Here is a 24,183-nt window from a genome sequence, read left to right on the forward strand (position 1 = left end):
TCAAATTTCTTGTCTACTTGTTCTCATAGTCCCCAAAACCCTATTTTGGATAATACAACCACAAAGCCTTTTCTCCAGCCAGGGAAGAAAGGCTGACAGCTCCCTTCAGGGTGCTGCCCTGAGCTATTCTTAGTCTGTTTGCTATTAATGCCACTCTCCAAGGTATTTCTGAGGAACTTCATTAAGTCACTGCAACAATAATGTCCTAGTCAGAGGAAAGACTACGATTGTATACTTAGCCTTTAAGTAAATACAGAAATAAAGACACCTTTCACATGTGAACAGTTAAGGCTTATCATTTTTTCCAGATGAATTGGGTTTTGATCGAACTACTTCTGTAAAAAGCTTGGAGAGAAAGCGTTTCATTTCACAAGTTTGACTATGAGGAAAACACACTTGTGCTCAGGTGCTCTTCATAAAAACAGTTTGTGCATGATTAACAGATACTCTTTTAGGAGTCAGAGTTTCATAAACGCTGTTTTTTTAACCACCACAGACTGGTCACTTCTTCTCAAAGCCACTTGATTCTGACAGCTCTAACGAAAGCGCTACCTTGCTTGTTTCTAAAGCCAACTCAGAAAATTTTAGCTGACATTTCAAACCTGCCAAGCAGAGCAAAAAAGAGCTTACAACAAGCATTTCCAGTTCTACATTATGCAACCTAAATGTTACAGCAAGGTTTTTGCAGATTTAAATGCAAAAGAATTAGAGAGTCTTCAAATAAGACAATATGCAATGCAAAGCACTAACCAGAACAGTCAGCAAAAGTGATACTTATGCTGGGGGGGGAGGGAGGTGGGAAAGGAGGGGAAGAGAGATTAAACAATAATGTGCAAGTACATGAAAAGATCAAGTGTGTTGGAAAACAGAAGTGGAGAGGAAAAAAAAAAAAAATCTTACCAGCAGTTCCCTTAGGAAACCATGGTCTTGTGAATTTACAAGAGAAGCGACATTGTCAACTACCCAAAAGAGTCAGTTGCCTGGTTTGAGGCTCAGAAACCACCAGTTACATTAAAGATAAATCAGCTTGCAATAACAAAACTTTCCAGGGTATGTTCTTCCTTATAGGGGAGAGGAAGAAGACCTGACCAAACCACCCCACACTCCTAAACTAGTAACAATTCTCTTCTAAATTTCTCTACTGCACGCTGTTTCATCTATAATTAAATGCAACTGCAGGATGTAGAAATTACAGTAATTCCTTTTCTGTCTGACATGGATGAGGCTCCAATATACTATAAAATAAATGCAATCAGATCTGTCTGTTCAGTAGTAAACTTTGGCATCCCACATCTGATCTATTAAAAAATAAGATTCATCACTTCAAGATTTAAGGCAACCTGGTTGGGTTGAGACATTAGGACTTTTTCAGCACTTAGTTGCTTACGCTAATTCTTAGCTTTTAGATTTATAGAGCCAACCACTTCCCCCACCAAACACTCATGGTCTGTCACACAGCTAACTTCTTGGTCTTCCTAGCCTTTACTCCTGTTAGCCATGTCCAACTGTTCAGAAAGAACGTGGCCGACCTTCTGAGCTAACACCACCACTCAGCCTAACTGTTCCCAGTGCTGTGCCAATTCCTCAGTGCCACAAGCAGCACGTTCTCCTGCAAGAGCTGCCCCAATGCACAGGGACCTCGTCTCCTCTGTTGACACTACCTCGGTTTTTGGACTACATTAGCACAAACTGCTGATAGCTTATCTGTAAGTGGCTGTATTGCACTGCAGTTTTAAAGCACTGAGGTGCTGCAGCTGGCTTTTGTTCTCCTGTTACTTAGTTTTCACAAGATCCTTTACCTAGTACTTAAAGCTTACACCTGGGCAATTTTTAAGGACAAGATGATGGGGCAACTGCCCTCCTCATAATTATGGTTAAACTATACATCCCAATCACTCAGCTGTGGGAGTTTAAACCACAGCTTGGTTTAAAGGGGAGATACAGAAGCAAAGACAGCACAGATTTAAGTAACTTCTACTTTCCAGTTTACCATCAACCACTAAGTGATCAGAAGTTCACTCTTATAATTCCATGTGGTTGTCCTATAATCTAGGATTTTTTTTTAATTTATTTATTTGGAAGTAATACTAGACTTTACTTTTTAAAGCATCACATGCCTTCTGTTTCATTACTCACCACGGCATTTAAAAGAATGGATCTACTACAAATAACTTTAATAGCTGATTAACTGTGGGAAAGAAACACCCCTCAAAAAAAAAAAATACCATTGTCATCATCTGTTTCCCAGACCAAAGGACTCTCTAAATAGCATCAATTCAGGTCCCAGCTATGCCATACAGACGCTTCTTCATCGCCCCTGTATTACAAGTTACAGTGGGACTTGACTGTTCAGTATTTTTGTTTACTTTCTCCACTGACTTCTACAGGAATCTACCACAAGACTATCACTAAAATATTCCCAATTTAATGAAAGTCCGCTATTAAATAAAAAGCTAGTTCAGTAGATTTTCAGAGGTAAAAGCTTCAAAATCAGAGTGGTGTTCTGTAACACCTGAACTTCTGTGCATTATGGAGGGGGAAATGGACTCACAGCAGTGCATAAGAATTAAGCAGCTGCACATAATTTTATACTGGTTAATTCACTTTGAGTAGCATACGTTTTGTCCGTTTTTTAGGCTTCAAACACACCTTCAGAACTGCACCATCTATGAGGTCAGAGGTTTATTATAGTAGGTAATACAGCAGGTATTATTTTCAGCTAGTAAATTAAAATTTGCTGTCATTTACAGTATCTAGAAGGCAGCTCTTCAGAGGTTCCCAAGAAAGAAGCTGGCAATTTCAATTTTGTTTCCACTGAACACGCACAGATCTCAGAATTGTCATCAGCTGTAAGAGTATGCTTGGCATTTTCAGAAGGGAAGGAACATACATAATAGACAAAGGGGCAACGCTCCCACACAAACCCAGTTCATTCATGCCAGAATGTGATGATGGTTTGACAACACTGGACAGGCTCGTGCATACATACAACACAATGCCAGGAATGCTGCAAAATCTCACGACAATTCTAAGGGGCTTTTCTTAGAAACTGTGACCTGTGCTATTAGAAGCAACTCACAACCCACAGCAGATATCCATCCAGCTGCAGCCTTGTTATCTACTTGGCCCACTTCAGAGCCTTCAAAAGCCCTGTGAGTCCCCGCTTTAGTGATAAGGGCACTAGAATACAGAGCAGCTGCTCAGAAAGAATAGCCTCTTCCAAGATTGGAAGGCTGGTGTTGCCAGGATGCCTCCATAGTAGCCTAACTCATCAACACTTCCCTCATCACACAACAGGAGTAACCTCCTCCTCCTCCTCTCACTTTCAGTTCTGCTGCTTCTGTTTTCTAAAAGCAAAGCAGGATCTCGGGGCATTTCTGCTCATTCTTTGCTGTATGTTGTCAGCTATCACTCTGGTGCACTTAATATAGCTTATATTTAAAATTCAGACTCCATACATGTGCCAAATCTTACCTAAGATACCCAGTTTAACCATCTTTTGTCATTTAAAGGATAACAAGCGAAACTAAATCTAGATATTACCTTGGCTTTATTTTTATTTTTTCATGCTGCATTTGTGTATTTTAATGATTTTTTTTTCTTTTGATCTTTAGCTGTCATTTCTCAAAAGTAAAGCAGGAATTGTCTGCAAAACATTTTTCCAAGTTGTTATGGGTTTTTTTTTCAGCTATGACGGTATATGAACTGCCATACTGAGTGAGAACATGACCATAATCCTGACGAAATGTAGTGAAAAATACTTCTGCAATTAACTATTTACTATCATTAAAACAATGCAACTATATTATGCCAAAACTACTACTTGAGGGAGTGCAAAGTTAGAAGGAAGATAAGGACTAAACTGTATGAAAACAGCATGTGTTTTGGGTTTTTTTTATGACTAGTTCTTTATAGAATGACAACAGTATTTGTTTAGCAAGTATGAAGGATATTATCATAGGCAAGTAAAAGTTACATATTTTACAGTGTTCATCTTCTGACCACTCTTCTGCTACATTCTCTGTGACTAAGGGAAAAACAAAAGTCAAGAAAAAAAAAAAACCACCACCACCATTGTAACACAGGAGTCTTCAGAAAACCACAGTAGCTGTTTAGAAGCAGCCTGGTATTTTTGCAAACTTTAAAGAATGAAATTTTCCACTGGAATCAGTGAAAGAAGAATGGAAGATAGTTTCAAAATATTTTTAAAGAATGTTCTGGGTGGGTAACAGAAGAACAATATAAATGCAATTAGTTATTGTATTTCTAAGAACATACTAAGAGCACCTAGAAGTTTTAAGAGCATTTCAAAAATTTACTAATAAAGATAATAAAAGGAGCCACGGAAGAGTCTGGATTTTATCCTGACATGACATGCATTTTTTGGTAAGGTTAATGTAATTAACCTTATAGATACTGTATACTGTAATTTTCTCGGGCACATTAAGGTAGTGACATACTAGATACTGTGTTAAATTATATAACCTGTATTTGCAAACATACTACAATATACTCTATTACAGCTTTTTAACAGTCAAATAGCCTAACTGCAAAGTTTGTGAAGCTTCCTATGTAACTAATGCTTTCTTTGCGGTAGCCACACAATAGCAACAAGGGCTGAATTACTTCAACTGCTAGTGGCAATATCTTGGCATTAAAAAACCCCAGCAAAATAGACATATGACCACTTGACGTAATCGGAGATGCCTCAGAGTAATTTTGCTGTTGAAATTACTGGTAACAAAAAACACTGGCTTTTGAGGTACCTAACAGTAGAGCCTTCTGGATGCATTTCATTTCTTTGTATATATGGCAAGAACACATCTGTTTTGACTGAAGGGGAAAAAAAAGATCGGTTTTAGGAGTTGTTTTGTAACACTATTATAACTTCCTGAATATTCAAGGCAACCATTTTTGTTTATGAACTTACACTTCAATTAACATTGCTGAAAACCAATACAGTTCTGCATTTCATTCTATCTTCTGCTTCCCCCACCCTTCCTATAGAAATTTTTGGGTTTCACTTTTTTCAGGAGGGGAGATGAAAACTTCATCATTGCAGCCTAATATTGATAAGAACAGAGTTTTATTTTTGCAACTTACTTGGGAAGAAATAAGAGACATAGCTGTATCTCATGTACTTAATTAAGGAATAATCTCTCCTGAAACCACCTCCTGTGAAGAATTACTGCACTTAATCGTCTATGGGCTAGGTTACTAAAATTGCTTTTAAAGTCTGCTTGCCATATACCAAAGAAAAAACCCAAACTTTAAAAACATGTTCAAAGTTATTATACACCTCTCAGACAAATGACCTTCTCCCCACTCCTTTCTCAAGAGAAAAATATCTGACTCCTAATAGAAGGCTTTATCTATTCATGCCTAATAGGTGGGCTCTATTTAGTGTCCTTAAATTATATGCTGTAATAAGGCGTGAACACATGGGCTAACAGCGTTTTTAATAGAAGTCACAATGATTTAACCTCGTCTCTGATCCGATTATTCTTTTGGTTATACAACCCCAGGCAAGAGTTATTCATACTTTCCACTGCCTGCAACAGCAGCTGTTTCACTATCACCCTGGAGCCTCAGGAAAATTCAAGCCCTTAATCACTGTTTCCATTAGCCAACCGATCTTTGCTATCGGCTTGATGTGATACGGCCAAAGTGCCAAGTAGTCCAACTACAGGAAATTGATTAAAAAATAAAATAAAATCCATCCTGCAAAGAAGCATCCACATACCTCACAAATTCCCATTGATTCCCTCTCGCTTACAGAAGCCATGCACATAAGCTTTCTCCACAATACTTCACAAGTACATATGTTCCACTTGACACAAGAAAATATCTTTATTATTTAATATCAAAACCTGATAAAAAGTGTATATTTTTAGTTCTTATCTTTTCTTCTTTTGCCCATACTTAATGCAATCCTCCTCCCTGAACTGGGCAAACCATTCTGCAACATACATATTCACACTTTCAGACAATAAGCAGGACTAAAAGTAGCCTCAGCTTTCTATAGTAATGGACATATTAGTACTGCAGCTTCCTAGCAAAGCCACCAACCCCGAGTAATTATCAAAATTCTATAAAGAAGTATCAGAGATGGGAGTTGTTCTTAACACAATTCAAAACGTGTATTATCTGCATTTGTTGGGTTACACCCTCCCTTTCTCATATTTTCATTAGAAGCCCACAGATGGCTTTTATTTAGCTATATGGATTATGAACAACTTCTTCACCTACAAAAACCAGAAAGAGGAAAAAAACAATTTATTATAACAATACAGCTTGTGTCTTCTGGCAGTTCGCCAGCTCAGTTACCCTGGCTTCCTATCTCTACAGAGAAAGGAAACAGTATCTCTGGGAAAAAGAGAAACAATTCTCCATGCCTTTCAGCCAGTTTTTATTTGGAAAGCATCCTGTTTTTTTAAGAGGCTTTTTCATCCAGACTGTCCCTTGTTTTGAAAGCAGGCCCAAACCTTCACAGAAGCTTCCAGAATGGTATTCCGTCAATGAAAGAAAACAAAGCTATTCTGTTTTACTCACTATACAGCATCTAAAAGTCAAAGTCTGACTTTTTTTTTTTTTAAGGATACCAAGATTTTTTTTTATTTTTTTATTTTTTTTTTAAGAAAAGTGTGATACAGACCCACATACATATCAATCCATTTGTCAAACAATCCTCATCACACCATAATCTCCACTCAAAACCAACACGCAATCCAGCATATTTACAGATAAAAGGCAAGACACACACCTATTACAGCATTAAGCTTTTACAGCAGTTTCGGTGTATGCCTCAAGAAAGCTCTCTGCAGCTTCTCAATAGGGCAACTACAAGGTAGCTTCCAGGAGAGAATTGCCAAAAGCACCTTATTCTTCTCCTTGCCAATTGTCCGTCCAATGACTCAAGTTTATCCCATCAGAAACATCCTTCAGCCAGGCTGAATTTAGACAGGAAAAAATTAATCACCATACTTTCAACTCCTACTTCACTCTCCTAACAGGGCAGTTTGGTCACATTTACGACTCCTAAAACCACTGTTGCATCAAAGAGATGCACTGTCTCACAGTTTATGGTGTTCGCGGAGCGTGTGTGTTGCATTTTCCTAACACCTTTTGTACTTCAGGAACCGCAAGTAACCAAAATCCAACTCATTAGGTTTGCAATGTACTCTCAAGTCAATATCTAAGACTGCCTTTTCTTTCCAGGAACTCAGCCAACACCAAAATAACTCCAAAAAAGAAAACTTCAAAAAGGAAAGACAATTCAAATCCAACTATTGACTTCTGAACTATCTGAAAGTCTGCAAAGTGAAGAAAAAAGTTTATCTTGGACAATAAGATTATATTTTAATACATGAAATCCACTGCACGCCCTATGAGTATTGATAGCTCTGCTTTTATGAGTGGGACCAGCAATAAGTAATGACTCACATAGTTAATGAAAAGACGAAAGCCATTCTATGTACCTCCAGCAGTAACAAGTACTTGGAGAAAGAGACAAAAGGTATAAAGCCAGGTATATATAGACTACTCTTCTCCCATCTAAAACTGGCAACAGCACTTTGCAAACCCTGAGGATTAAGTTATACCCTAATCACTGTGCTTGACAGATACTACTCATGAATCAGTCCCACCCCTTTTTTAATATTAGGCTCCTGGACTCCTAAACATTCTAGGACAATGACTTCCACAGTTATTGCATCACACAGAAATTGCAAAAAAATCATGCTTTAGACCTCAGTCCCAACTTCAGGTTCATTGAAGACAGTGAATATTTCAGCTGCGCTAATGCATTTCCAGCATATTCTTATTTTCTGTGAGAAAAATAAGAGTGGAAACATTTCACACAGTGGCTCACTCCCACAGCTCCCCTGTCTCATGGAAATGAATATCCTTCACCCTTCAAAATTTTTGGTAGAATTTGGTGGATACTGAGTCTTTCTTGGGTTTTTTCTTAAGGAGAAAAAATACACCAAGCCTGGAAATCCTTCATAAATGCCAGGTTACAATAATTCATATTATATGAACGACCTCTTCAGACTTAAAAAATACAGTTTCCCTTGGGGGTCAGGGACAGGTTCTGGCTATCTGAATGGAAAAATCTGTAACTAATTATAAAGTGATTCCTAGTTGCTTTTAGGCCAGAGGTGTCTAGAATCCGCTTGTCACAGACAAAGTGAAGTCCTTATGTTACTTACAAGAGTCTCAGCTGGATCTATCCCCCAGATACTTCTATAATCAGATGTATCAAGTCTTGAGAGGGAAAAAAAAAAAAACACAAAACAAATTAAAAAAAAAACATCCACAGTCTCCATGTCATGGCTGAGGGACTTTTGTTTCACCAAGTTGAAGTCTCAGTGAAAAGCAGAGCTTCTGAATTATCTTACATTTTTTATAAACAAGTACATAGAAAACGTTAACTAGCTTCACCAACTCTTCTTTCGCATTCCGTTTTACCTGCCACATTGGTGTCAAAACAGCTCTTGGATTATTTATCAGAAGATACAGCAACAGTAACAACAAAACTTAATTTTTCTTCTCTAACTTGAGCAGCATCTCCATGAAAAATCTGAAGTATATAACCATGCTTTGGATCTAGTCATACTTAGAGCAAGAGGAAAAAACCCAAACCAATACCATTTAAAACTACCTAACATCCCAGTTGAGGAAGGTGGCATTCTTCCCTAGAATACCATTAAAAAAACCCAACAAAAACAAATGCACACAGACACATCTCTAATATGTTTTCACACATATGAGAACAAAACTACAATGTCATTTCTATTTAACATACCATATATGAACTTTGTACAACCATTTTAAAATTATCTCATTTTTAATTTTCAGTTCTTCTAACATTCAGTTATGACATTAAAAAGCATATTCTTTATTAATGACCAATATTATTTATAAATACAAGTTTATAAACATTGCTTATTAAAAGTTGCCCAACTGAATAAGCAATTTCAGTAACAAATGGCTGTAGAATTATGCTTTCTGGATGATTGCTGCCAAAAAGATTGTATTTTTTGCATTTTAAACCTCTTCTGCATAGGAGAGTTTAGTCACTCAATCATTTCATTAATGCTTACATTATTGAGAGGTGTTTGGGATATATTTCAAGTTAGTATCCCATCTAGTATTCTGTAATTATTTTCATATTTTTTCTTTTTACACAGGTATGTATTTTCCAGTATTCCTGGAGAACAAAGCTAAATTTGTTCCTTAAAAAAAAAAAAAGACAGATAGCAAAGAATATAAGGAAACACATTCCATAGCGTTCTAACGTATATTAGACTTGTTGGTGTGACCAGGGCACGGTGATTTAAACCAGACAAAGTTCTCCAAGTTTCCATTCGATTCTCCAGGAAGATTAAAGCTCTTAATCTCGTAGCACAGATTTTACCTATGATCTTTTCTCATGACTTTGAGAGTGCATTGGATCATATGGAAAAATTTTTTGTTAATATCTCCAACATTATGCTCTTAATGACAATTTTACAATATCTGTTTTTACTTTAGGTATTTTTAAGTCACTCAACTACCATCTTGTGCACCATTAGTGAAACTGTTTCTAACCAATGATAAATTTGTCTGCTGCTTACTCCTATTTTACCCCATATGCGTGACTTATCTTGGCATATTATATAATTATTATATATTTCCATTTTATTTCTACTTATAAAGGTATTTGCATTGTTTGCTTGGAGAATAGAATGATCAGCACACAAAGGACTTAACTAGCCATGGATTTTTGACATAGAAATAAGCATTTCTCTGTTTTCACCTGAGCTAGGAGACCTGCAGAGGCTCCAAGTACAATATAAACCTGAACCTGCTCTCGAATACCTCCTCTTAACAAGACCAACACACTCAAAGCTGCAGCATGAGGGTTTTCTGTTAGCACCTTATTTTATCACGGTTTCAACTGGTTACAATGCACTCTGAAATGCCTCGAGCACAACAAAGAGCTACAGAAATGAAAATAATTCTCCCTCCCCTTGTGAAGTCAGCCTTTCTACTACATTAGCTAGTATTATCTGTACTTTAACAAGAAGTATAAGTAACATGTGGACAACAGTTAAAGGAAGCCACCTAAATCACTTTTCAATGCCTCAAAGTCCAAGTATATGAAAAAAGCAATCAAACACTGCTTCACCAAAAACTTTTATACTGTACAGTCTCTTCAAATCCTTCTACTCCAGCTGAAAACAGAGTATTCAGCTCAAAGCTTATTCAAATCACCTTTGTGATTTGAATTTTAGTGAATTATTTATTTGAAATTTATTCAAATCACCTCTCAGCATCCCACATGAGAACTGAAAATAAGCAACTAGAAAAACTACTCTGGGCTCACAGGCCAAATATAGCTACTCAAGCGAGAAGACTGAAGACACCATCCTTAAACTAAACAGACACACTAACATTGAATACAACTTTAATACTTGATAATATGTACAACAGTATTCATATTTTAATTCCGTTTTCTTATTAAGGCATAGAGTAGAAAGAATGGACAAAAACCCCAGAACAGCACTGTCACCAAGCAAACTACAAGCATTAAAATCTCTATTTACTTTGAGTCTATAAAGCATACAGTTTTTGTCTTCAAAGTCAGGAATACTCTAACTTCAGTCTCTCTGGATGTTTCACCTCTTCATGACTATTGCCATGGTTTCCATACAGAATGCATATAAAGTGTTATAACTCTTTGTATCATTCATAAAGTACCTTTTTAGACAAAAACGATTTTTTCCCAAGGCCCTCAGAAGCTGAGGAGGTTAGGCATCTCAATGACTCTCAGGAGTTCATGTTTGTCCTCAGACGCAGATATATGAACAAGTTCTGACTGGTCACTTGGCAAACTGGATGCATCTCAGGGGCCATAAAACTGCATTAGCATGGTATTATGCTCTACCGTAATGTCAAAGACTATTACGTCAGCCATAGCATTATATTTATATCATTTCCAGGCTTCAAATCACTCAGAAGTCTGCCTTAACCTGTTAATAGCTCCAGAATAACTCTGCATCATCTGAAAGTACAGGACCAAAATACTTCCAGAAGTTTTATTGCAAAAAATTTTCATAACGGAAGATTTTTAATTATTTTTTTTTTAATCCTCCTTAATCATTTTATTGTTCAGTGTAAAAACAGGTTATTGGGATATGATTTTTGGAAAGCAATGGTTATTGGGATATGATTTTTGGAAAGCAATAGCATAGAAAGAACTATAAACATTGTCACAAAAAAAAATTATTTGAGAAAAACATTGGCAGAGAAAGAATGAAAATATTCAAAATACAAGCAGAAAAGCACAGATTAAGTAATTTTTACATTACCATTAGGAAGCATTTTGCCAGAAACAGAGTTGTGGTCACAAAAATATAAACATGTTAAAAACACTCACCTTTTTGAAATTTACTTTTAAAATATTTTTTTTAATGTGATCTAAGAGGATTAACAAACTTTAAGTAAAAGGATTAATGAGGCATGTGACCGACAGGAAGAGATTACCAGAAAACCCAAGAACTATTTTGTAAAGAAAGTTTCATAAATACTCCTGAGAAATTTGACAAGCTTCCTGTGAAGTGGTATTTCTCTAAGTATTTAAAAAACATGAAATACATTCAATATCTCATGATCATTCCAGTAGGGTGTAAGTCAGTTAAAAATTTCTAAAAGCATGGTTCATTTAACAATGGCTTTATTTTCAGATCAGTTCAGAAATAATTTTTTCCATACTGAAACTACATAAAGCTAAAGACAGAGTAGAATTTTAAAGCTGTGATAATCATTAACAAGATTAAGTACACCTGCCATTACTGCTTTTCCCTTGGTTTTACTACTGCAGAGACTTATGACCTTATTTAGGCCTTATCTTCAAACAGAATTATAATCTTTCTCCCTCTTCCCCCCACCCCATCCCCTCCCCCCACAGGTAAACAATCACAGACACTTTCACAGCCAGTTCTACTTTTGCTTGCCACTGGAGGTTATGTGAGGACACAGACTGCTGCAGGAGACTGGCTCACTCCTCCTTCCAGTGCACTTAAAAGCAATCAAGCTCAGTTTCTTTAAAAATCCAGCTTTCAGTGAAGTATTCCCTAGCAAGCTCCAGAGAAAAATTATTATCATGACATAACAGCCTGTTTTCAGGAGTTATCTATGAACATACGTTTTCACTAATTATGGGAAACCTTCTGATACATTCTGCTCATTAGTTTGCGGTAACTTTCAAGATTTAGCAGATTAAGGCAATTATAGATATTTTAAAGTAATTTAAGAAACTTGACCCATTCTAAAAAAAAAATAAAAATAAATAGCCTAACCAAATCTTTTCTCAGTAGCCCAAAGTTGAATTCTTTCTAGATTCTCTTTATGTTCCTCTTTTCACAAATTAAATGAGTTATACTTGTCTACAATTAAGCTGAAATGGAAAACTGACAGTTAGAAAAGACCTAGGTAACCTACTTAGCAAAAGACTACTAGGGCATAAATGAAGTTATTTAGCCCCCCCGTGGCTGTACTCAGAACTTTAAAGTCATCAGTGAAGTATGCCACATCCCTCCAGGATTACAAGATACAAGCAAGCCTATTACCTACTGGACTTGCCATTTGACAGTAGAAGTTCTATAAAAAAACCCGAGTGTCCTCTACTGACATAAAAAGGCTCTTAAAAATTGAATACCAGTTGAGGAGGACGGAAATATGCAAAAGCATAACTGCTGTCTAGTAATTAGCTACTGACACCTTTTTTTTTTTAAATGAGTATACAAGAATACAAACTCATCTGCATGTTGCATGAAGAAATATTGCTTTTCTCTAAGAAAGAATTACAATTTCTCAACCACAGAGTCAACATTAAAACTACTAAAAAGCTGGGGGTTGGGGGTAAAAGACACTTCAGGAAATCAGAACAGCATTTTTCCGAGGTAACTAGCCAACCTGAAGATCAGATAAAGAGTTTTCATTTAAGATAACTTCTTGTACTACAGTGAAAAGAGAATGCAGAATCTATAGGTATTCCTCCAGCTGTGCTTTAGAAAAAAAGCTGAGAGTATTTAAATGTTCTCTGGAATATTTTGGAACTGACACTGAAAAACTAGCCATAAGGTATTTAAACAAGCCAGATTCTTTCTTATAAGAATAAAGCAGAGACCAAACTGTTATTTAATAGAACCTTACTTGAGAAGGCGGACTATTTTTAAGAGAGTGATCAGAAACCCAGTAAAACTTCTTCAGATTTCTCAACTGTGACATTCACACCTCACTAAAAAAAGATTTATTTTTTTTTTTAAGAAGAGGAAGAACAAGAACATACAATCAGCATTTCAAGTGTAAATTAGTGTTTGGGAAGGGGGAGGGCAAAATATAAATAAATATTGTCAGCCATCGCCTAGCTGTCCTATCTCCCCTTTGATTGGATCAACCCTCCTCAAATAGGGCAATCCAGGATTATTAAGGGGCCTACTGAAGAGGAAAAAAGACAAGGTATTTTAGGAGCGTTACATATACTGGAAAAAGCAGGAAGTTCACAAAACAGAAGCAAGCCTATTACACACACCAAAATTCATATAATATTTATAAAACACTATGTCTGGTGATGTTATATTTTACAATACCTTTACTCATTCCTTTATCATCACAGAAACGAAGTTCCACACAACTGTTTGCTACACTGATATACATCCTATAGTAAACTAAGTGAATTTTCTTAAAATTAACCCCCTAACGAAGAATAGCCTATTGAAATTACCTTGGAATTATTTTCAGATGCTAAGTCGTCACTCTAGACCAAAACACCTTCCTTTTCTTGGATACCAGAATCAGTAAATGCTAAGGTAAAACCGTATACATGCATGGAAGACCGTAATATTCTCCCCACTTCTAATATAACCTTGTTCTTTTCATGCCATCTAACAGCATTGTGCTGAAGCCACCTTTCACACATCCAGTCTGAGACCCAGCCTTAGTGCCTCGTTCTGCTTTTTCCTCTCTTTGCAACTGCCCGACATTTGTCCACCAGAACACATTAGAAATGTATCCAGTCCATGAATCTGCTGTTTTCCTACACAGCAGTCATACATTTCCACCTTTAAAGAGTTAGCTCTTGCCATCTCTATAACTGTATTAACTGAAGCTAAATAATGTATTTTAAAGTCTGAGATTCAGTTAGCAAAAAAACTAAGCTGTTTTTTCGGTCTATTGGAAGTCTGTATACATCTACCACATTCACAAAACACCAGGTCCCAAGCACCTCAATGCTTTTTTAATTTATTTCACGTTATTTATAAAACCTTGAGAAAGATTTTTCTTCCCTCTTGGATACATATATGTATTCAAGTTCAAGAGAATTCTTTCATTCTTTGCCTTAGGAATTTAAATTTTAAAAGCAACAGCTATGCTGCAGTAACTGCTGCAGTAACTATACATGCTGTCATCCATAGTGAAGATAACACAGTTTATGCTGAGATGATTAACCTCGAATTAATTTGTTATTATTTTATGTAATCTGCATTCCTTCCTGCTGCAGCACTTGGCAAGAAAAAAAAAAGAAGTAGTTAAAACAATTTTTTATTGTAGCGTTAGGAATGCGCAAGACTTTGTCCCAATCTAAATTAAGTGTCTGGAGAGATTGGTTTAAGTGTTCAGATACCTCCTGGACTTGCATGGGGTTATGCATCTAAGTTGTCATCCATCTAACTGCTGTCTGAAAACATGCACTTCAACAAGAATCCACCTAAGAAAATACTACTACTACATGCAACTGATGATACTACATAGAACTGATAATAGGTGTTTTCCTAAGCATACTTGGAGTGAATTTCAATTAAAGTAAACAGGGTAAATCCCAATTTACCATTCCCACCACACCTGAAGGTGCCCAAAGCCATACAAAGGTATACTGCCATTAAAAGTTATATAGCCTTAGAAAGTAACTGGAATACCATGTAGCTGCATCTTGTATTCCCCATTCATTTTTAATGTATTATAACTGTTAGCAGGGTTGAGTTGTTAGACTATTACTACAACAACTCTAAGTTGTTTTTCACAAAGAGACAGCCAATTGTTTTAATAGGATTTTAAAACAGTACAATTATTGCCTAATTTTTCGAGTCCATTTCATTTAATCTCAATCTGTTTAAAAATTTCAGCCTTAATGTCACTAGAAAATAAGAGCTTGATAGCAAAACCAACTATAAAAACTGACAGAAGAGTTAGTTTCACTCGTTCTTTAGTTCTGGCCAGGGTTGAGAGAAGGATGAAAAATTAAGATTGATTTGAATTACTTCTTCATCAAGAAGGCCACAGATAACATGAGAAGCAATTCTGAAATATTTGTATCCACTTATTACACCTAGAGCTGCAGTTTACTTCAGACTGTTTATAGGATTCCTCTGAGAGTGGCTATTAACTTTCTCTGAAACAACGGCTGCTAATTTTATTTTATTTTTTAAACAAGCAGTCCTCAACTCAGACCAGCACTATAGATCCCCGTGTGCCACCCAACAGCTCCCTTTGTCCGCGGGTGGGCAGTTTCCTCACCCACTCGGGCCCCTGCCCACGAACTTGCCACCTTCCCAGGTCTCCAAACCCTGTCTGCCACCCTCCTGTCACCCGCCTGTCCCCCCTGACGCTTTCAGATACATCAACAAGCTGCTGGTCCTCTGAGCAGAGCGGTCCAGGGCAGGGGTTTTCCCCCCCCTTCTGCTCTGTGCACCTCTTCGCCCTGACCTACGTCTGCAGGCGGGTGGATCGGCCGGGCCGACCCTCCACACGGACCCCGGGTCAGGGAAAACCCGAGGGAAGACCCCGCGCCCGCGGAGAGGCTGGGCCAGCGCCCCGGCGCCCCCCGACACGCGCTCGGCGTCAGGGCAGCGGGCGGGGACGCGGGGCCACCGACTCGTCCCGTCCCCTCCCCGCCTCCTGAGGGAGCGGGCGCGCGCCGAGCCCCGGGCGGAGGCGGGCCGCCCCCCGCCACCGCCGGCCCGCAGCGCCCGCCCCCGCTGCAGGCCGCCGCTCCCCACACCGGCGGAAGCCGGCGGCGGCGGTTGCTCGCCGGTAGAGGGAGCCGGCCCTGCCGCGCCGTCCCCCCGGCGGTGGGGCGGGCTCGCCCGGCCGCCGCGCTCACCCGGCACGGTCCGTCATGGAAGACGCGCGGGTCCAGGTTGCAGGCGATGGTAGCAGTGGGCAGGTCCCGCAGTGCCACCGCATCCATCTCCCCGTCAACGAAGCTCCAGTCCGTCTCGGCCTCGGGCGGCAGCGGCAGCAACGCCTCCTCCTCTTCCTCCTCCTCCGCTTCCCCGGGCGGCAGCGGCTGCCGGAGCGACGGCTCCTCCTGCCCCGCCGGGCCCCTCCTGCCGCCACCGCCGCTCTCCATGGCCGGGGGCGCGCGGAGCCCCGGCGGGGCGGGGCCGGGCCTGGTGTCGGTTGAGGCGAGGCCTCGCGCCTCCCTGCCTTGGCGTGCGCACACAAAACTTACACCACCCCCCCCCTCACCCCCTTATTGTTCCCTCAACACAACGGCGCCTTCCTGACCTCCCCCCCCGCATAGGGCGCGCGGCGCCGTATGAGCCAATAGGAAGCCGCCGCAACAGCAACAGGTGGGCCCGCCCGAGCCGGGCGCTGCTTCCGCCATCTTGAGTGAGGGCAGCGGGCGGACCGAAGCGTGTGAGGGAGCCGGCGGGTCGTGGGGCGGCCGCCCGTGGGGCAGCGGCACGCACACGGCGGGGCGTGAGCGGCGGCAGGGCGCTGAGGGTGGCGTGGAGGGTGAGGTGACCCAGCAGCTGAGGTTGGGCACATGCCCGGTAAGTGTGGCCGCCTGGTCAGGGGTGATGGCGGCAACCCAGGGCCAAGGTGGCTGGCCAAGGCCTGCTGTGGTTTGTGGCAGAAGTGGAGCACGGAACAACACGTCTTGATTTAAAGGACAAGGAATACTGTGCAACAAGGAGATGAATAAATAAGACCTTACTCAAATCAGCCGAAAGTTGCCATCGTGTACATCTTAATTCTCTTATCTGCCTTAAGGACAAGCCAACCAACCCTTCATGTTCTGCAAACAGTTTGCTGAACAGACAACATAAGGGAAGCTTAGAGGAAAAATAAAAAGCCTATAACATTGTTTGGACACTTGCATCTCTTCTTGCTGGCGACTGATGCAGCTAATCTTCACCCTTTCTTTACACTTTTTTTCAAATGTATCCTATTGTTGGGACGAGACCAAAAGTGTTTCGACTTCAAAATTTTTGAACAATGGCACATAAAGCCATGTCTGTGTCCTTTCCTCCTTATTTTGGATGCAAAGGAGACATTTTCCTACAACCTTTCTTTACCACCTGTGTCAATAAGGCCATAAAGGACAGCTGCACTTTCTGTGGCTACACTCGAGGAGCTGCTTGTGTCAGACATTCCTATGTAGAAGAATAAAGTTTATCCAATGTGCTTATGTGGTTAATCCAACCTAACTGACCTAGACGCTTTTCTTACATGTATACATGTAGCATCACCTTCCAGGAGAAGGCACAAAAGTGAGCTTCAGAGGTCACAGGGGGTTTTTTGTAACGTTATTGTGACATTCACACATCTACCTCAAAGATCCTGTACTAGTACATGGATGAAGCAGAATAATAAAAGGCAGTAAGGAGTAAGATGATGCTGGGCAGTAGTTGGTAAAGTACCTGCTTAATATTCTACCCCTGTTGGGGGGGCTGCATAAGAGATGACATACTGAGGCAGGCTATGGCTGGTCACTTCTGGTATGGCAAATATTTTCAATGGTGTTCAAAGTAAAATGCTCTTACAGATATTTTCTTCCAAAATGCAGGAACATGAAAAACTAAATTAGGTGGAAAACTAATTTTGACAGTTGCGAATGCTGTGCCCACCTACTGATCTGCGGTGTGCAAAGGTTACAGCAGAGTCAACAGCCCCACTCCTGGAGACACCGCTGTTACCCTATCTGAAGTTAGCACTGCTGACCTTTTTTTCCAACAGATCAGACTTTAAACTGATGAGTTACAGGTCTCAGTCAATTTTAATGAGATCTTGCAGGATACAACAAGGAAGACAAAAATACCATGTGAAGAGATAATCGTTTGCCTTCTCCCACCTCTTCTGTTAGAAGTTTCTTCAGACTCTCTAATCTGTTTTGAACCCTTTAAGCCTTTTTCGGAGGGATAAACTCTCATCTTAGATACAGGATATTTTGGTGATCGGTTGTGCTAAGTGACACAAGTCTGTATGTTCTCACACCAATTTTCACAAAAATTCAGACAAATGGTATCTTAAAAGAAAAGTCACGTATATGAACCGAGCTGAAACTTTTTAATGCTAAACTAGCATTAAAACCTCCAGACAAGCTAATGCCATTTTAAACCTTATTCTTTGATCTCAGAGTTGCTTCCTGACGGGACTGGTGACAGTTGCCTCTTTGAGAAGCAGCTATCTGTCTGTCTCTGCATCAAGAGCTCTAGCCCCCTACAGAAATCCCACCTGAGGAATCCAAATGGAAATCGGATGTTAAGTATACTTAAAAACTTAAAGTTAAGCAACAAAACCTGCCGACCACAAATTCCTGTAATTGCAGCTTGCTATCTTACTATTGTGGTAGCTGTTGAAAAAGACTCATCTACCCACTATTAGTCTAATGGCATAAGCCACCCCCCAGATGGTTATTGTAACTCAAGTGTCAGATTTGTGGGTGAAAATAAGTTATTAATTGTATTTGTTTCATAATAGCACCCAAAACTCAACTGAGATCACTATCACATCCTACCAAGCGCTGCTGTACTCCACAGCCAAAGAACCTATCTGCCCTAAGAGCTTAAAAGTTGAAATAGACAATTCAGAGAAAGCATTGCTGACGTTCTACAAATATGGCAAATTAAAACGAATATGAGTGAACACACACCCCCAGCACTAATTCAGTCATAGGCTTCAGAAGAAAAATTAAACCTGAATCTCCCTAATCTTAGGATTTAATAACAGTGTCATCCTTCCTTTTTGTTATATAGGAAGGGAATGTGACGTACGCTTTTGACTGGAAGAGCTGGTAAGCCAAGAAAAAAGGAGATCTTCACCCCAATGTTCATCTTTGGGGACAGAGTGCGTCTTTTGATGTAAGTGACAATGATTAACGATAATGATTTCTTTACACGCAGGAAAAAAAGATTCCAGGGGTAAATCGCTAAATGCACACTAGAACAGGGCCATTCATATGTTTTAAACGACACACACTACCATCTAGTGGTAGAAAAAAGAGCACGGTGGATGTCAAAAGGGCTTCTTTTTATTACGTGCATCTGCAAAAAAAATCCTTAATTCTCAAGAAAAAAGTAGCTAACCGGAACAAACAAAAACCAAAAGACAATCAAGCTTTACAAAACTTGATTATAACTAAATGGAAAATGATTGGAGAAAGACTGAATATGCAGCCCTATGGGCAACTTTACTTCCTAAACACTCATTTGAACCACTGGCTTATTTAATATTCCTCAGAATAGATTTTCATTACACCTATTTAATGGCTACACATAGGCAGATAATAGTTAGCAATTTAAACACGTCATTGGTAACAGTGACAGTACTTAAGAAGACTTTGATGGTTTTTCCTGCATAGAAGCCTATTCACAAGAGAATACTGCAGTCATTCCTTGGCTGTAGACTTTAACAAAGGATATGCATACCTAAAATATGCATATATTAACATTGAAGATTAATTTTGGCTATCAATCAATAACACAGTTTTGTTTTCGTTAAAATAAATTTTCTTTTTACTCCCATATCCTGCAAGTACAAAAGCACGTGTCCTCAGTTGCTTCCTTATATTGACATTGAAATATTTGTATATCAGTTCTCCGTGTACATATATAACAGAAAATCTTGATTTCTTAAACCTTAACCAAATAACCTCATAGATTTACAATAACAAATGTCCGACACATTCACAGACTTAAAATCTCAAAGCACCCCAACCATCCAGGTGAATCTAAAAGATGGTCGAAAGAAATTGATCCATACTGATACTTTCCTCACAGACAAGCATGGCAAACCAGTGTATGATATGGCATTTTAGATATTTACTTAATTTCTCTTGTTAGATCATACAAACTTCATAAAAGCCTGACTGGTTCAACAACACTGACTTGTGGGGATCTTATTTATTAACAAGATTCAAGGACAAGGTTCTCTAACTCCCATGGGGAAGGGCATACCTTAACTGTGCCAGCCACTTTTCAGTCCATTTGCTCCAAATCCAGTTCTTCTGTTGGAGAGGACATGCCCATCCCTGATTCCTTCCCAGAGCCAGGAGGACCTTTCCACACAGTGGTGGCTTCTTCACAGGCTGCGCAAAGAGCTTTACCTCTTACATTTCCTGCAGCCATCCTGAAGGCTGTGTTCTCTAGGAGCTGTCACTAAAAATCCTACTCAGTAAAGTCTTCAATTTACCTCTTTCAAGTGCTTATTATCTGCCAAGCAGGCCCTCTGGGTTAATTTCTCACAGATAGACTTCTTTCCCATAAAACAACCTCCCATAGACACAGAGAGGTTTGACCCTTTTCAAGGCAAGCCAGTCACCTTAAAGTGAATATATAAGTACACAAAATCTCACTACTTTTTACTTTAAACTCAGTTTGAGCAAAGCATATGCCCCGAAAAGAAAATAGATACAAAGAAAATCCCCAGTCTTATTTAACAGTTTGTTCTGATGTTAAATGCTGTTAAAGGTTTGGTTTATTTCTAGCTTAAATTTGCCTGGTTCTCACTTCTATCCATTTGTTCTGGTTATGGTTTTCTCCTCTGTAATAAAAAGTCTGCCAGTACTTGATGTTTTATGTTGGAGCCCCTCCCTCCTCACTATTCTTTTTGTTCAGCTAAGCAGATCCAGTCCTGCAAATCTCTCAAGAGTGTTTTCCCTCTTAGAGCTGCTGAAAAGTGGTTTCACGCCTGGTCCATACTTCTCCCCATCGCATTCCCTTTCCTTCCCTTGACTTAATCCAGACATCCCAAGGGACATTTCCTTTTCAGAGTACCATCATCACCCTTGCCCTCTGAGGGTCTGGATGCCATCCAGCGTTGCTTGCCAAGCTCCTGCCGTAGTTCTGTAGCACCCCCGTGCCCCTCAACCCTGCCTTTCCTCCTGGATGCCTGCGCTCTTCACAGCTGCCCGCTTAGCTTGGCCTCTGTCCACCCGTAGCTGCAGCAGCCACAGTAACCAGGTGTCCTGAGCGCACTTACTCCGGTTTGATAGCCTTCCCCAAACCTTCCCGAGGCAAACATACATCTTAAAACACCATTACCACAGGTTTGATTTTTTTGGTGGCTTAGAACAGTTTGTATAGATCACTTTTCTATATGTTTTTATGGCCTTTGTAGCCAATAGCATTCGAGGAATTGCTAAGGCCTGTATCATATCGAGCATCTACACTAGCTATTTCCAGCTGTATTGGCTGGAAGTATCTCAAGTCTGACTCTCATAGCAAAAAATCTCTAACAGCACAATATAAAGGGTTATTTCTGATAGCAGTTTGGTGCACTGCATTTGCTAGTACAATACACCATGCTTTTTTTTTGCTTCTTTAACTTGTACAGACTGATCGTCTTTGTCTCAAAAACACAGTAGTGAGAATAAGAAAGCAGAATAATAGCCTCTCTGTTCCATATTGTGTAGATGGGTCTTTTGTAGAAGGAGCTGGCACCTGCAGGAGTGTTATGCAGGAGAACTGCTAGCACTTGGAAGAGTAAGAATGGTCCCAGGGCAGAGAAGAAACATACAAATAAAATGCTGTTAAATAAAATAACTACAATGAAGCTAAGGTTTCTTTACCTTGGTATTGGTAGGAGGCTAAAAAAAAAAAGTCTTGAGGTGCAGAAGCTAAGGCTTGTTAAGGAGTCTTTAAAGAGGTAGGTAATGTACAAAGCTCATGTAACTGATTCAGATCAGTTGCTTTGTTAAATGTCTATCAGCACAATCTCTTCTCTTTTATATGTATCTCCCTCGTCTCCCGTGGCTCATTATGCTCCTTCCCTCCCACTGTCCTCAGTTAGGTGGTAAGTTGCTCTGGAATGCATCTTCTTATATTTGCATTGTGCCTGGCAGGGTTGGACTCCCAAGGTCACTGCCACCTTTGGATGCCACTCCAGATCTCATAACGATACGCTTTTCATTATAGTAATGCAGCAGGTTACCGTGTACCTCTTACTGATTTTTAAACTGCACTCTGGTAAGTCAGCTCCTAAATTAGGTCTAAAAGAGCAATACATAGTAGAAGTAAAAGAGCCATTTATTTCAGGAGTAATCAGTAATAAACTTGGTTACTGATTTACTGTAGAGCTCATTTATGAGTGCTGTAGAACAAATGGGGTTTGTCAGTAAGCACTTCTGAAAAGGAACAATAAATAGAGAACAATTTCAACAAAAACTGTGTCAAAGCTGTTAATAGAAAGACCAAGGTTGGGTTCCTAATCCCGGGGGGAAAAAAAGAAAAAGAAAAAAAGAAAAATACATAAAAGAAAAAGAAAAAGAAAAAGAAAAAGAAAAAGAAAAAGAAAAAAGAAAAAGAAAAAGAAAAAAGAAAAAGAAAAAAAGAAAAAAGAAAAAAGAAAAAGAAGAAAAAAGAAAAAAGAAAAAAGAAAAAAGAAAAAAGAAAAAGAAAAGGAAAAAAAAGGCAAAAAGAAAGAGACCAATTGTGGCATAACCTGCAGGGAAATAACATTAGTGAAAAATGGACCTGGGCCCATACAGAACAAACTGTATAATTCTATCCCAAGGCAGACGGTGCTTGCCTTTTTCTACAGTTTCCTAGTCTTTATCATCACTTCTAGAGCATGATGCACCAAAACCAGCTTCATTGAACACCCCTTCAAAAAAAAAAAAAAAAAGAAAAAAAAGATTCAGCTGCATAGCTGTCATGGGAATTCCACATTGGAACTAAGCAAAGGAAAGTGGGGATACAGAGACGTCTGGAGATCACCTATTCCAACCCCTCACTACAAGGCTGCAAAAACATTGAATCAAAAAATTTTGATTTATGAAAAACTATTTTCAAGGCTATTATTACAGTGTATAGAAATATTTCAGAAAATTCTGCTGAAGCTAAAGCTATATATTAATTTATAGACAACTACATATAGATGTGATCTGTTTTTCTAATGAATTGAGTAATTTAACAGTAAGTGTAACAGTCAATCTGCAAATACTGCAACAGCAGTAATAAAAGACAAGTGGTCACTGTACCTCTTGATTGCACGTGTAACTTCTAGGTATTAACTCAAGTAATTTTATTACTATTTTGAAATATTCTAAGTTTTGTTTCCAAAATCTATAATTATTTTAAAAGCTATAATAATTCTAAAAGTTCTCTGAGTTTTGCAAAGAAGAATTGTATTAAAAGTCAAGTTCAAGTGGAAATGGTACAGAATGTGACTCTCTTTTACATGGGGAAAAAAAATCTGTTAAGAGCTATGAAAGATAAACTGAAATTTAAAACAGAGGCAAGAGTATGAAAAGGATCAAATGAGCTGTGATTAGGGATTATATTTTAAGAAATTATTTCAAGATGCAACAGGCACAGTAAAATAGGAAACATTTAAAATAAATGACAGTTTAATGTAATAGGAATTAAAATAATAGAGGAAATCAAGAAAATCTAGATACTTTATTACAAGAGAAGAAAATCTTTTGGACCTTAGAAAAAGCTTTGAGTTATTTCCAGGTTCCACAGTAAAACGCACTGATGGCTCTAACTAGGGACTTCATATGCAATTTTGTAAACCAGGTGAATGTGAGAAAAGCAGCATTTATAACACAAAGGACGTGAAACACCATATGTAGTTTATCTATTTAGTTTTGAGTATAAATATGTTCTGGGCACTTCGCAAAACAGGTAAAGGCATTTTTTTTCTTCTCTGAAGAGATTATATTTTAAGGACTAGTTTTCAGATGCCTTGAGCTGATGAAATTCAGCTGAAGTCGGAGCAGTTCATCACTTTTGAAAAGTCACGCCCCAAATTCAGTGTCAGAAAATAGAGGGAGGGAGGAACGATGAGGATGACAATAATGAAATCACAGTTACTTAATAAGACCCAGATCCTTGCAAAGACTCTTAGCTTTAAACATATCAGTAATCCTATTGAATCATGTGCAAATCAAGATGGTCCTTTAAATAG

At 39.0% G+C, this 24,183-nt stretch overlaps 1 protein-coding gene across 1 annotated transcript in view; it reads right to left on the reverse strand.

Annotated features, from left to right (window-relative positions):
* RCAN1 (regulator of calcineurin 1) overlaps positions 1-16,505 on the reverse strand; it is a 42,450-nt gene extending 25,945 nt beyond the window's left edge. The window contains exon 1 of the mRNA XM_074601635.1: positions 16,148-16,505. Coding sequence (XP_074457736.1) covers positions 16,148-16,396 — 249 coding nt within the window. The 5' untranslated portion in view covers positions 16,397-16,505. The remainder of the gene's footprint in view (positions 1-16,147) is intronic.
* Positions 16,506-24,183: the final 7,678 nt, after the last annotated feature.

This window comes from Larus michahellis, chromosome 1, assembly GCF_964199755.1.
Source record: "Larus michahellis chromosome 1, bLarMic1.1, whole genome shotgun sequence".
Lineage (NCBI taxonomy): Eukaryota > Metazoa > Chordata > Aves > Charadriiformes > Laridae > Larus > Larus michahellis.